The sequence below is a fragment of the Salvia splendens genome, chromosome 13, assembly GCF_004379255.2.
Source record: "Salvia splendens isolate huo1 chromosome 13, SspV2, whole genome shotgun sequence".
NCBI lineage: Eukaryota > Viridiplantae > Streptophyta > Magnoliopsida > Lamiales > Lamiaceae > Salvia > Salvia splendens.
In genome coordinates this window covers 28,114,599-28,128,989 of record NC_056044.1, presented here as the reverse complement: position 1 = coordinate 28,128,989, position 14,391 = coordinate 28,114,599, and the positions used below count along the sequence as shown (strand labels likewise).

The window sequence follows — 14,391 nt, the reverse complement described above, 5'->3', positions numbered from 1 at the left end:
TGATATCCCAACTCACCAAATCAACATCTTCTATTGAAAGAAATTTGAGTTGAGGGAAATCATGCCAATCTATCTCCCAAGTTGGTCCTACAAAAGCATAGCATCTCAGTTTGAGCACTTCAAGATTCGGTAGTTTTCCGATCACCTTCGTATACTCCCAGGGATATCCTAGCCCACTCAAACTCAACTTTTTAAGGCTTGATGGGAGCATAGAACTAGGAATAAGTGGGGCAACGTCTTCTAACCCGAGATCCGGATTCACAATGACACATTTAAGTGATTCCACTTTACTAAGATGATATATATGATCTAAGTAATTTAAGGGATCCCTATTGTCATCTGGTGCCAATTCAACTTGAATTCCAAGCTTTTAAAGATTTGGCATTCTTTTGAAAACCCTCATTGTACAACTATGCACACTCACACCCAAGAGTGAACACAAGTTAGGTAAAATGGCCTCCTCACAATCCGGATTCGGTAGCTTCTGACCTGAGACCTGAAGATGTTTCAACTCTTTCATATTCCATATTTCATTAGGCAAATACGAAGAATTGCTCGAGGATTTGATACTCAAGTATTGTCTCACTCTCAAGTATTGTAGATTCCAAAGTTTGGATATGGAAGGTGGGAGGTTTCCATCACAAGTGAGGGCAAGGTATCTTAGTTGCACCAATGTCACTACCTAAATTGGAAACTCGTAGAAGCGGATTGCAAGAGCTTCTAAAACCTTCAAATTTCTTGACTTGAAACATAATGGAACTGGATATTGATGAAGTGGACCGGTACATAGCAAAGTACATATAGTTGTGAAGGCCGGCATTGCATCATCTACGATTCCCAATAAAATGCTATTCGGAATACATAATCTACGTTGGGTCTTCATACTATCTTCTATTGAGTTGATATCACAAGTATTCAAGATGTGGAAAAACTTACTCTCGATGGCTTCCCTTCGTGATAGATGCCAATATACCGGATGAAGATCACAAGTCTTATTATGTTCCAAATCAGATCCCTTCTTGCCATAACAGTAGTAGAATCAACAAGCTCCTTGAAGCATCTTGCAGCAAAATCCTCAAAAGTTGAGACGAATTTGGCTCAAGAAAGCCCTCAGCAAACCATAAATTGATGAGCTTAGAGGTAGGGATGTCAAACTTTTTAGGAAAACCTCCCATGTAGAGAAAGCATGCTTTCAAGTGTTGAGGTAAAGCCTCATAACTTGGAAGCAATGAGTCTGATATTTCGCTTTCTGCATCCCTAATAACCGGTACTTTTCCAGATGCTACCATGCTCCATATCTCCAAGGTTTTCTCAAGTTCGGATAACTTATCCGCGACTGAGAGAATCAGGAGAGGAAGACCTTCACAACTCTCAGCAATCTTTCTTCCCATAGGTTCAAGTCAAATAGGGCAAATCTCATCGCCAAACACCTTGTCACGAAGAAGATCCCAACTTCGTCTTTATTCACGAAACGCATTTTCCTCGACCTATCCAATGGTCCAAAGTTTGCAACCTTGATTAGCCTAGCCGTAACGACAAGTTCACCCCTGATGTTTGGGAGCAAGTTTTTCAAGATATGCACCGGAGCTTGGCTCCATAGATCATCTAGCACAATGAGGCATTTCTTAGTGCACAAATCCAGAGCTAATGTCGGATCTTCCTTTATATATTATCTATCAATAGAAGGATATAATTGTGCTAAAATATCCGTAAGGATTTCTTCGGATTTATATTTTAGGCCCATATAGACCCATGCACAATGACAGAAGAGATGTATAATTGAGGGGTCTGCAATAAGTTTTTTGACCAGAGTGGTCTTGCCTACTCCAGCATTCCATAAATTGACATAATTCCCATTTTCGGGAATGTTCTGTCTGAATTAAGAATATCCTTGGTGTTTTCTATTAGTATGGAGACGTCAAACAAATTTTTCGCCCACACTTGATCTTCCTCTCCCAGATATTTGTATACTTCATATGCCTGCCCAATAAAATGAACAAGGGAAAATTCATACTAATACATAGGTCAAAATTTACAAAAGAAAAAATGAACAAGAAAGTATTATTCCATCAGTCTCATAATCGATGTCACACATAGGGTGAGATAACACGAGATTTTATGAGATATTTTTGTGTATTAAGTGGATAGAGAAAATATATTTTTATATATTTATGTGAGAAAAAAATATATCCAAAACAAAAAAATTTGACATCTTTTATGGGACAAACCATTTACAACTTATGTGTCTCCTAAAACTTTATATTTAGAAGACAAATAGAGTATTACTACCTCCGTCTACCAATAATCGTCTCATTTTGCTATTTTTGAACATCCACCAATAAATATTCCAATTTTTTTGTTATTTTTGGTAATAGACTCCACGTTCTGCTAACCTTATTGACCCCACATTTTACTACTTCTTCTATTCCCCATTACGAGTCAGTTTTTCATTTTGGATCACCCCTTATTAATTGTCTCCACTTTACTACCACTATAGCAAAAAAAATTGTTAACAACATTTTCTAGTGCGATTAAGGACGACATATACCATCAACGTTTCAAAAAGTATCTTTATTGTTGGTGTCTCGACTAAAATTAGAGAATGCAAATAGAAGGTCCTAAAAATACAAGATTAAGTTAATTTGTCCTTAATTTAGAGACGCTTTCTTATGCGTCCTAAGACCATCCACAATAGGCGCCCAGCGACAGCCCAGCCGAGCGCCGGCGCTGGGCGGTTCGCTGGGCGGTCTATTGCAGCCGCCCAGCGGCTGAGTGGAGAGAGAAACCGCGCAGCGCTGGGCGGTTATGTGGCGCTGGGCTGTCGGCTGGGCGGTCCGTTCGGCGCTTTTGCAGCGCCCGGATCGCCCAGCGCACAGCCTAGCGCGAAAATTAATTTTTTTTTTCCGAAACACTATATATACGCGCTTTGCTCGTCATTTTCATTCGCACCACTTGTTTTAAATTTTAATAGTATTATTAAACTTTTCCCGTATATGTCTCGTAAATTAAATTCCGTATATTGTGTGATTGTTAATTATGTCATTTTATATAATTGTTATTAGTGATGTGGCTATTGATGTGGCTGGGCTATTTATGATGTGGCTAGGCTATGACTGGGCTATTTATGATGTGGCAGGAGGATTTTTAGTGCTGATGATGTGGCAGTGGCTAGGCTATGGCTGGGCTATTGCTGAGCTATTCCTATTGTGGATGGCCTAAATTGTTGTTATTTTTAAAAATTTTCCAACACAAGTAATTACTCCTTCCGTCCATGAAATATTGTCCAAGTTTGACTCGGCACAGCTTTTAAAAAATGTGAATAAAAGTGAGTTGAAAAGGTTAGTGGAATGATAGTCCCACATTTATATATTAGTTTTATAATAGAATGTGAGTGTAAAGGGTTAGTGGAAAGTGGGGTCCATTTACCAAAAATAGTAAAAAAGCAAAGTGGACAACTTTTCACGGACACACTAAAATAGCAAAATTGGACAACATTTCAAGAACGGAGGGAGTACGTCTCAATTTTTGTTATCCTTAAAAAATACTTAAGTTTTTGGTATCCTTAAAAAAATACTTAAATTTTCCAACACAAGTAATTACGTCACAATTCGGCGACGGGTTGGAGTGGCGACGACAACGGCATGGAGGATTTAGGGAATAGGAAGTTTGAATTTAATAAAATTTCGCTCTAATTTAATTCAATTTCGTAAAGCAGTGGCGGAAAATAATCCGCCACTAAAGCAGTGGCGGAAAATCCGCCACTATTTTTAATTTTTTATAATATTTATATAGTTTATTGAGAAAATGATTTGTAGAGGCGGAATTAATCTGCCACTGATATGGACAAATTAAAATTCGTCACAGATCTGTGGGAATTCAACCACTAAATTTTCTAGCGGATTATACGCCACTAATATAGACATTTTTTGTAGTGACCGTACTTTTGGTCATGGACCTTATATTCCACTAACCCATTCTCTTATAAAACTATAATATACAAAAATAGGACGCAACACATGATTAAAATTTTCATTTCACTTTCCTTTACATTTTTTTAAAATTCGTGTCTGGTCAAACTTGGTTTTGTGTTAATGGTGGACGCAGTGGCGGACACAGTAAGAGAGGGTAAGGGACTTAAGCCCTCCCCAAGAAGTTTTTTTTTTATGTTTTTTCTACTTCTATAATTTTCAAAATTTTTGAAAGCTATTATAAGCCCCTGCCAAATCAATGTTGCTGAGGACTAAATCTACAAAAATTAAACGGTAGGATGGGCTGAACTGAATCTAAAATAAAAAGTTGCAGAGGAAATAAGTAATGGCTGTCGTGCGAGTGAAGAATAAGACTTAATTTTAATAAATTTAATATGTTATTATTATATTGGAACAAGTGATGAGCTGTCATCTCTTAAGAGATGCAACGTCTCACTTATTATTGCTTTAAAAAATGTGTATTTTGTGTGAAAGTTTCTTTTTATTCATAATTCATTTTCTTGATTACTTAGTTTTAAAAAAATGATTATTAAATTCTAAATTAAATAATAGTTCCTTCTTGTCTAAAAATTTCTTTTTAATTATAATTCATTTTCTTCCCATATAATCGACGCAAATTTAATAACTATTTAGAGTTTAATCTATAATTTCAATAGTTCTCTTTTATTCTTCTTTTTCTAATTCTATGCAACTTTTTTTTTATTTTTTTTATTTGTCATATTTAATTAATACGTGACTATTATATTGGAAATATGACAAAAAACATGTTATGCAATAAATTTGTAATTTAATATGATTCAAGTACTCTCTATATTATTTTATAGATAATATATGGTACCATTTTGAGTTATGCATTAGACTAGTTTTATTTATAAATATTAATGCATACCTTATACTAGATGTTATTTTTCAGATAATACAGAGGTTTAAAATTTATATCGTTTAAGTTCATATGAGTAGTAACACATGAAGGTCATTTATGATTATAAACTAAAACGATCAAAAAATGACCTCTGTACTTCGTTGTCTAATTATACATTTTTTTAAAATCTCAACACTCTATCTCTATGCATATAATTCAGCCTCTACTAATAAAATTTTCTGCGTCCATCGCTGGGTGGACGGATGGGAGTATAATATTAGCATAATTCAAAAGTTAACTAGGTTTCACTTGTGAATGAGTAGGAAGAAATAAGGGGATGACTAGACTTTATATATTAAAATATCAGTTTTGTTAAGATGACAAACTAGCCACGGCATAAAACTATAAAATATATTGTCATTTTTAGCTTAATGTAACGTTTTCTTCTTAATTCATGTGACTTGGTCTTAGTTGACAACTAAGAAGTTTCGTTGTTTTGAATGATAAGAGAAACAGGGCTAATTGCCTAATTCAAAGCTCGGTGACAGTGATGGTAAAATAAAATTAATTCACGACTTAGAATTTTTATGGTTGTGAATAATAAGCAATGATAAAGAAGGTTCGTGATTAAGAAGCATTTGGTTAGAGCACACGCTAATATAAGGGTTATACTAGCTAGTATTAAAATGTTAAGCAACTTAAATGCTTTTTTGGGATATGGATTTTCATTGTACTACTCCCTCTGTTCCGAATGGGAGTCTCATTTTTTCATTTTAGTTCTTTCGCGAATAAGAGTCTCAGTTCATTTTTACTATAAATAGTAATAAGGTCTCACATTCTACCAATACATTCTACTCACATTTCATTTAAAATTAATATATATATAAGTGAGATTCATATTCCACTATTTTTTTCACTCACTTTTCTTAGCATTTCTTAAAACTCGTGTGGCTATGAAATGAGACTCATGGCGGAAACCTAACACTAATGCTGCTGATATGTACAATCTACGTAGAAATGGTGAGAAATGTGACATGACATTAAAAACATAATTACATCTCAAATTTAACACTCATCCGCAAATAAACATTCTCTTTTTGCCTCGACGATTATCAGCAAATAATTCAAGCATTAGCATATTATTGTAGAAGCTAAATCTGATTTTGTAAGTATACATGTTAGCTTAATTTATTGGAATTTTAACCCAGACTCTAAAATGAACAACGGAAGTATTAATTTGCATGTTATAATTTTATAATTACGTGAAGTCGAGCTACAAAAGTCAGGATAAAATCAAAATTCCTCAGAATCTTAATAATCATTCATTAACCACAAAATATAACTGAGATAGAGATGTGTAATATTTGTAGCTCAGATAATTCATCATCCATGGTATAAACGCGATAATGTTGAGCCTCAGCTAACCTGCTCCAATTCTCCACCCCTTTCTTCATTCTCCTCAAAATCAGCATAATTCTGGCCACCACCAGTCTAAGACATCCACAGTTTCTGGCAATCTTCCTCCCGATTTCCTCAAACTCTGGCGGCGCAATACCGTCTTTGAAAAAACACAACTGTATGAAAGGCCAGATGAAGTCTTCATCTATCGTCGGCGGCATAAGAAGCACAAAGCTCTCGTCGAATTCCGCTACTTCACTTAATCCTGTCGTCAGCAATACCACGCTTCCGTTATTCTGCTCCGGCAACCACCTTCTCAGCCTGATCAGAACGTCCGTGTCGCAAACGTCGTCCAACGCAACCATGTACCTCTTTCCTTCCAAACTAGTGTACAAATGCTCCCCCAATTCCTCCTCTCCTTGGGAGCTGAGGAGTAATTCGTGGCCATCTACTTCTTTTATTTGAGAAATTATGTTTAAGAGGAGTTGTTTGAGTTGATATGTTGAGCCTATTCTCACCCAGGCGCTGCAGTCGAAGGAGCCTTGTATGTCGTCATAGACGCCCCGGGCAAGAAGGGACCGCCCGGTGCCTGGCTTGCCGAAGAAGGAGAAGAAACCGAAGTCGTCTGGCCTTATCACTCTCATCACGTGATCTTTCAGATCGCTGTAGTGATCGGATAATCCAACCATCTCTACATTACAACCGACCGTCTGTGGTGATGCAGCATCACCTTCAATATCAGAATCACTAGATGGATTGTGGAGATGTTGATTGTAGGCCTCCTTCCATCTTCTTCGCTGCTTCGGCGAAGGAGTTGAACTCGTGAGATACTTCCTTCAAGTCTAGCGAAGAAATGGCGGCCTCTTCTTCTTCGAGATCGGATACAAACTGTGATTCGAGGGAATCTTCTAAGTTGTGTATCGCATCTCTGATTTTTTTTTCTTCCAACGCTCTCAATCCGTTGCTGCGGAGGCATTCGTCCGATTTTTTGAGGGTTTCTTGTAAGGATGTGAGGTGATTGTGTGCGATATCTAGGATTTCTCGGCTCGAAGAATCAATGGAAATGTTGGAAGAAGATAGGAGTCTGTTTATTGTTTGCTTGAGAGAAGTCGCAGCAGCATAAGCCATTGCTTCTTTTTTCTTCCTGCGTTTCGAATGTCAATTTGTGTGATGTTTTAACTGGTTTACAGATACGGATAAGTTGCGACTTAGTCCTGGGTGAAAAATGCATTAAATTAGTAGTAGTAACATTTTTTACTAGCTAATCAATATTTATTGGATAGATAGTCCATATTTTTATATCCTACGTACTATTTCGTTTTCATACACTCATTTTGGTTTTTTTTCTTTAATTTCAATTTTTGGATGTTTAAATTCAATTATGTTTATATCAAGAGTTTATTTGTCATGTTTATCATATTAAAAATTGATTATTAAAATTGATATATAAAAGTAAGGTAGGTAAGTTTATCAAATTTTAAATAGTTTTCAAATAAATACTCTTTCCGTTCACAAAAAATAGTACTATCATGTTTACATTTTGGTTTGTCCACCAAAATTAGTTTTAATGGAAAGTTTCTCCCAATTTAAAATATTATTAAATTAAATAATTTCATATATAAATTTAAAATTTATACTCCCTCCGTCCCCACCTAAAAATAGAAACTCTTTCTTTTCTGATCCATCATATGAAAATAGTACTAGTTTTGCATTAAAATCTGTGCCGTTTCAAAAGTTTGTTTTTAAATCATTAAATCATTAGATTATATTAACATTGAAATTCATTATAAAATTAAAACAAAAAACAAGTGTAAAAATAGCCATTTAAATCACCAAGTTCAGTCAAAATCTAATCTATCCCACAAAACTTGAAATCTACTAATTAAATCATGAAATTTTAATTTTTCTAGTTTATCTCATGAGTTGAATTTTGGGTAAGATCTAAAATTGGTTGAGATTGAGATTGGGATTGGGATTGAGATTTCGAAGTTTCAATATGCTAATTAAATCATGAGCCAAGTTTTAATCTTTGTTGACGTGGATTGAGATTTCGAAGTTTCAATCAAATAATTAAACCATGAGTCGAAGTGTCAATCTTTGTTGGCGTGGATTGAGTTTTCAAGATGAATTGAAAAATAAATCGCGAAAAATATGCATGTATAATCCAAAGTGTGATTACAATGAGCTTGATCTTAAAGTTGGATCAAGATTTCAAGATGAATTTCAATGTAGAGGTGCAAAGATTCCACCTAAAATTGGAATCATGGGATAAACTTAAAAAAATTTGAAACTTCGTGATTAGTTAGCGGATTTAAATTTTGTGTGATAAACTAGATTTTAACCAAATTTGGTGATTTGAATGGCTATTAACGCAAAAATTCATTTCTCCATATATTCTCACTAGATTATGATCAATTGCTAACTAATTTACAACCACAGATTAAGACTAATTATTAGTCATTAAATTTATAGATCTAGTAGTTTGAAATAATGTCAACTGGATTATATATTAAATTTAAATAATTAATAAATAAATTTAACGGGTATTAATGTCAATTCATATATATATGGGCGTTAAAACTAACTACTTTTCTCTCTAATCATCTTAAAATTTTTAAATTTACGTAACTCTCTCGATTTAAATTATTTTTTCGCAAAAATATCAAATTAAAGGTAATTTTATAAATTTCAACGAGATCGCATTTGCATATGTTCCAACGAAGTTCGGATGATGAAATTTGATAATGCATGTTGATAAACAGAATTTTTATCAACAAATGCGTCAAAAAAGTTCAATATAATGCATGTAAAACATTAATAAAATTGCGTTGATATTTTCGTGTACTTATGTTAAAATACTCATGTCATTGTGTTGATATTTTTAATACACTATGTTGATGTAAAAAAACCACCAAAAATATGATATGATAACTTAATAGCGATTTTACCCCATTATTGATTTTTTATCTACTATGTATTGAAATTCGCAAGATTTAATCTCATTTGCCGATTTACTCGTTCTCCACTAACAATACTTTAATCATTTTTTTTTTCTATGCATCTGCAATTATACATTAAAATCCTTATCATTTCAAAAATTGTTATTTTTATAAGATCGATGGAGTATTATCTTTATTTCATGCTACATCATATAAAAACTTAAACTCATTTTTTCAATAACTTTAAATAATTGAGTAAAGACTAAATTGACTTATGATTGTTTAGGTAATTTATAAAATGAAAATAATATCTATAATAATATTAAATAAATGAAATAAGGATACTAATGTCGAAAGACAACATTAGTATAGCCTTATTTCTAGCTAGTAGTAGTATCATCTGACGTCTTTAGCCTTGATCTTTCTCGTTTTACCACTTCTTCTTTCCAACACTTCTCGACAAAATTAATGTTTAAATATAATTACTCATTATTCAACTTGAAAAGGAGGTGTTTTAGATTACATTACGATGGAAGGTTGACAAACTAATCTCGAAATTACCCATAGCAATCATGGTATATTTTATACGTAGATGATATCTCCATTCAGTCTATTTTTTTTTGTTTTTTTATAATGCGAGTAGATAATTTTCGCGTATTAGGTAAGGGTGTCCACAGTAATGCGGACACCCTAATAGCCCCGCCCCAGTTTTTGTCCATAACCCCAGTCTTTTTGTCCATAGCTCCAAAATTTTGTTTCCGCCCCTATAGTGGACACTTCTAATAGCCCTCAAATTTTATAATCAATTTTCATTTTAAAATGTTTTTAGTTTCACTCAAGTATAATTAAAATTATCGCAATGTAAATAATTAGAAAACGAGGTAATTAAGGCTGAATATTCGTTGTATTGCAAAAGGGTAAAATTATACAACGAAAATTAAAAAATAAAATACAACAAAAAATTCACACGGCGCCGCCACCTCCCCTACGTGCCCACACTTCTTCAATCAAATCGGCCAATCTGCCAAATAGTAGCCCCTACTGTACTGCGTGCCGTTGGCTACGAAGCTGATTTCTGGACCCTCCCCCCGGCACTCATCGTTGAAGAGCGGAGATGACTGAAGAACATTGATGTCGTTGTTCGAACCTGCCACACCGAAAGACGCATGCCAGATCCGCAAACGGTAGTCTGCAACGGCTTCCAGAATCATCGTTGGATTTTGCTTTTGAATCCAGTTGTGAACTGGCCTTTCCATGCCACGGGGCAGTTCCTCCACTCCCAATGCATGCAATCGATACTTCCCAACATTCCTGGGAAGCCGGGGATCGAACCGTGCTTATCCAACAGGCTCTGACACTCATCAGGGGTGGGCTTACGTAGAAACTCCCCAACAAAAATTTCTCGGATCCCCTTACAGAACTGCCTAAGCACCTGGAGGCCAGTCATCTCACCCATCTGTAGGTATTCATCGAACATATCGGCTGGTCCGGCGTAGGCAAGCTGCCGAAGTGCAGCGGTGCACTTCTGTTGCGTAGACAGCCCGATCCGGCCCGTGACATCAGGCCGGAGGGTGAAACACCGGTAACGCTCCGCCAAATTCGTCTCTATATAGTTGAACAGCGGTAGCGACATCCTGAATCTCCGGCGGAATATCTCGGGTGGATAACGGGGGTTATCCACAAAGTAATCAGCCATTAGACGCTGGTGCGCACCGACGTGGTCTCGTGGGATGGTCCCCCGATGAGTAATCGCACGAGGGATCGCAGCCTCCGCCTCCTCCGCCAAGCACGCCGCATCCTCTTGGGCGGCCTGGTGTTGTACCTGTTGAATCAGAGCATTCCAAGTGTCTCTACACAAATTATCCATTTCTGACCACAAATTCTAGTGGGAGAAATTTTGAGTGATGAAGAGTTGGAATGGTGTGAAAATAATGAATGGAATGGTGTGTATTTATAGGTGAATTAAATTGAATTAAAAAAAAATTCGCCGCCTATAGCCGCGCCGGGCACCGATCCACTATAGGCGCCCCGCCTATCCGCCGCGTCCGCCCCAGACTCGCCGCGTCCTCGCCCCGGAGTCGGCGCATGCCCGTCCGCCGCCTACCGCCCCCATCTCCTCGTCCGCCCCGGGGGCGGACATCTCCTCCACTATGGACCGCCCCGAGATCGCCCCGAGGTGCCTAACCATTGTGGACACTAAGTGACAGTCAACATGCAACCAGCCATTTTATGAATACAAGTGTAGAAGTCTATATATTTATCCCGTGACAGTCGACATGCAACCAACCATTTTATGAATACAAGTGTAGAAGTCTATATATTTATCCCGTCAATTAGTTTAGTTACTGTTTGTTTTTTGACTTTGGGTGCAGAAGTGACCTAATGATAACCTCCATATCAATCAGTTAATGCATACATTTCAAAACAAAATCACTTGCATTTATTTAAAAAATTCGATTCTTGTTTGCATGCGTGTTGACTATAAAATCAAGGGAAATTCAGTGACGGGTTACAATTTTTAAAATTACAAAATGGTGAGCGAGTAGTTAGGAATTTTAAGTGATACTATGAGTTAATAGATATATATAAAATATAGTAACTAATACGCTCATGAAGTACACTTGTTTTAATAAATTGGTTGTTTTTATAGTGGGTGAAGTTAGAAATCCACTTTCGTTATAGTTTTAAAGTGGTTAATTTAATTTTGGTTGTTGCTGATAAAAATAAGAGCCATATTTTTGCTATAGAAATTAATTGGGGAGAGTTTAAAAATGGGATGAGTAAGTTATTTAATTTGTGGACGGATCGAATAAAAAATTGAGTAACTCCTCCGTACGTGAACTAAGGTAGTATTAATAAATAGTACTTAATATTTTGAAAATTCATCAACAAAAGCTATTTTTGACATCAAAATCATTAGTACTCCCTCCGTCCCGGGCTACTCGCTCCTTTCCTTTTCGGCACGGAGATTAAGGAATGAGTGTATAGGAAAGTCAAAAATGACGGCTGTAGGTGAAATTTTTTACTAAAAATGGAAAGAGTGCAAGTAACTTGGGACGCCCAAAAAGGAAATAAGTGCGAGTAGTGCGGGACGGAGGGAGTACTATATATTTCCCAAACTAGGACCGACAGAAAATATCCCATTCAGCATGTCACACCCCTAAATTAAACGTTTTAATGACAAATTTATAAGAATAAACTTTATTATAATATAACAAATGAATAATATTTGTTTGAAAAATCTATAAAACTTAATGAATTTATACACCCTACTTTTGTTTTTTTTTCCATCAATTATACTAATAAACAATCAGTTTTATCCAAAAAAATTGTCAATAATTTCTAAAATTATAGTGTACTAATTAAATGTCGTATTTTGTGCAATAAACTCTTGATAATAAGTACATACTTCAATTAACATCCAAAATTGAAATTAAAGAAAAAAATGAATATAGTATAAAAAATGAAAATGATATACAGTACTAGTTGGACGCAAATATATGGCCTACTAAACTTCATCCACTAGATTAAGAATATTTAACTAGTACAAAATTGGTTCTTGGTTTAATACAGTGAGGACTAGGTCTCAGCTAAAACTAATCCAAATTAACTACTACTATGATCAAATATAACATCACTTTCTTATACTATTACACCATAGAACACCCTAAAAACAATACACAATTAACATTGCAACAAGAAGAAAGAAAAAAAAACAATGGCTTATGCTGCTGCAACTTCTCTCAAGCAAACTATACAAGGACTCCTATGTTCTTCCAACATCTCCATTGATTCTTCGAGTCGAGAAATCCTCGATGTTGCACACAATCACCTTAGATCCTTGCGGAAGAATTCTCAATCTCATTGCGGAAGCGGAACGCGAAAAACAAGAATACTATGAACAATATCGTGCCGCCTATGAAGCCTATGTCACCTCAAATACCCCTGCCCCTCCTCCTCGACCAACTAGATCAACTCGCCGCTACATCCATCGGACCGGGAGGGAGCCAACGAAAGGCTCGTTTCCGACTATTTTTTCGACCAGCCGCAGTTTCCGGAAGATTACTTTCGGCGCCGTTTTCGCATGTCAAAATGCTTGTTTATGCATATTGTCAACACATTGTCCGCTCGTGTTGAATACTTTCAAACAAGTACAGACGCAACCGGTCGCCAAAGTCTCTCGGCGTTGTAGAAGTGTATGTGTGCCATCCGACAACTTGCAACTGGGAAAATGGCTGACCTCTTCGACAAGTATTTGCATGTCGGTGAGTCAACTGGAATCCTTTGTCTTAAAAATTTTTGCGACGGCGTTCGTTCAGCTTTCGGCGAGGAATTACTTCGGGCACCCACCACCGATGATTGTCAACGGTTGCTTCGTCTTCACATTGACTGCATGCATTGGAGGTGGAAGAATTGCCCAACTGCTTGGAGGGGGCTACACTTATCCTTGAAGCGATCGCCGACTACTGCCTATGGATTTGACATGCATATTTTGGTATTGCCGGATCCAACAACGACTTGAACGTACTCTATTCTTCACCACTGTTCAATGATGTTTTGAATGGTGTAGCACCGGCGATCGACTTCACTGTCAACGGAAATGCATACCACATGGGTTACTATCTCGCTGATGGTATCTACCCAAGGTGGTCGACTTTCGTGAAGACGCGCAGCAACCCGCAAGACCCGAGATGAGTTCTTTTTGAGCAGCGACAAGAGTCCGCTTGGAAAGACGTCGAAAGAGCTTTTGGGGTCCTTCCAGCCCGATTCAACATTGTGAATGCCCTGTCTCGGCTGTGGTACGTGAAAATTATCACCGACATCATGTACACGTGTATTACTTGCACAACATGATTATAGCTGCGAAGGACCGATGGCGGCTAGCTTTTACGATAAGGTGTGCATACGCCGGTGGCGCGAGATGATCGAAACAAGGAACACAATGCCCGATACCCGAGCCCACATTGAGTTACAAGAAGACCTAATCAAACACATTTGGGTGAAATTCGGCAACGAGTAGTGAGTTTTTTAAATTTTATGAATTTAATTATGTAATTTTTTATTTTTAGGATTTTAATTATGCACTTTTTAATTTTTAGGATTTTAATTATGTAATTTTTAATTTTTTTGTAATTTGTAATAGTATTTCGGATATTTTAATGCATTTTAATTTTGTGGAAATGTTTTTATTTAAATTGAATAA

The 14,391-nt window shown here is 36.3% G+C and overlaps 1 protein-coding gene across 1 annotated transcript; it reads right to left on the bottom strand.

The window, feature by feature from the left end:
• Positions 1 to 6,176: 6,176 nt before the first annotated feature.
• Positions 6,177 to 6,938, bottom strand: LOC121760819 (putative disease resistance RPP13-like protein 3). The gene has a single exon (XM_042156428.1). The coding sequence runs from the start codon at positions 6,936 to 6,938 to the stop codon at positions 6,177 to 6,179; it is 762 nt and encodes a 253-aa protein (XP_042012362.1).
• Between the last annotated feature and the right edge of the window lie 7,453 nt (positions 6,939 to 14,391).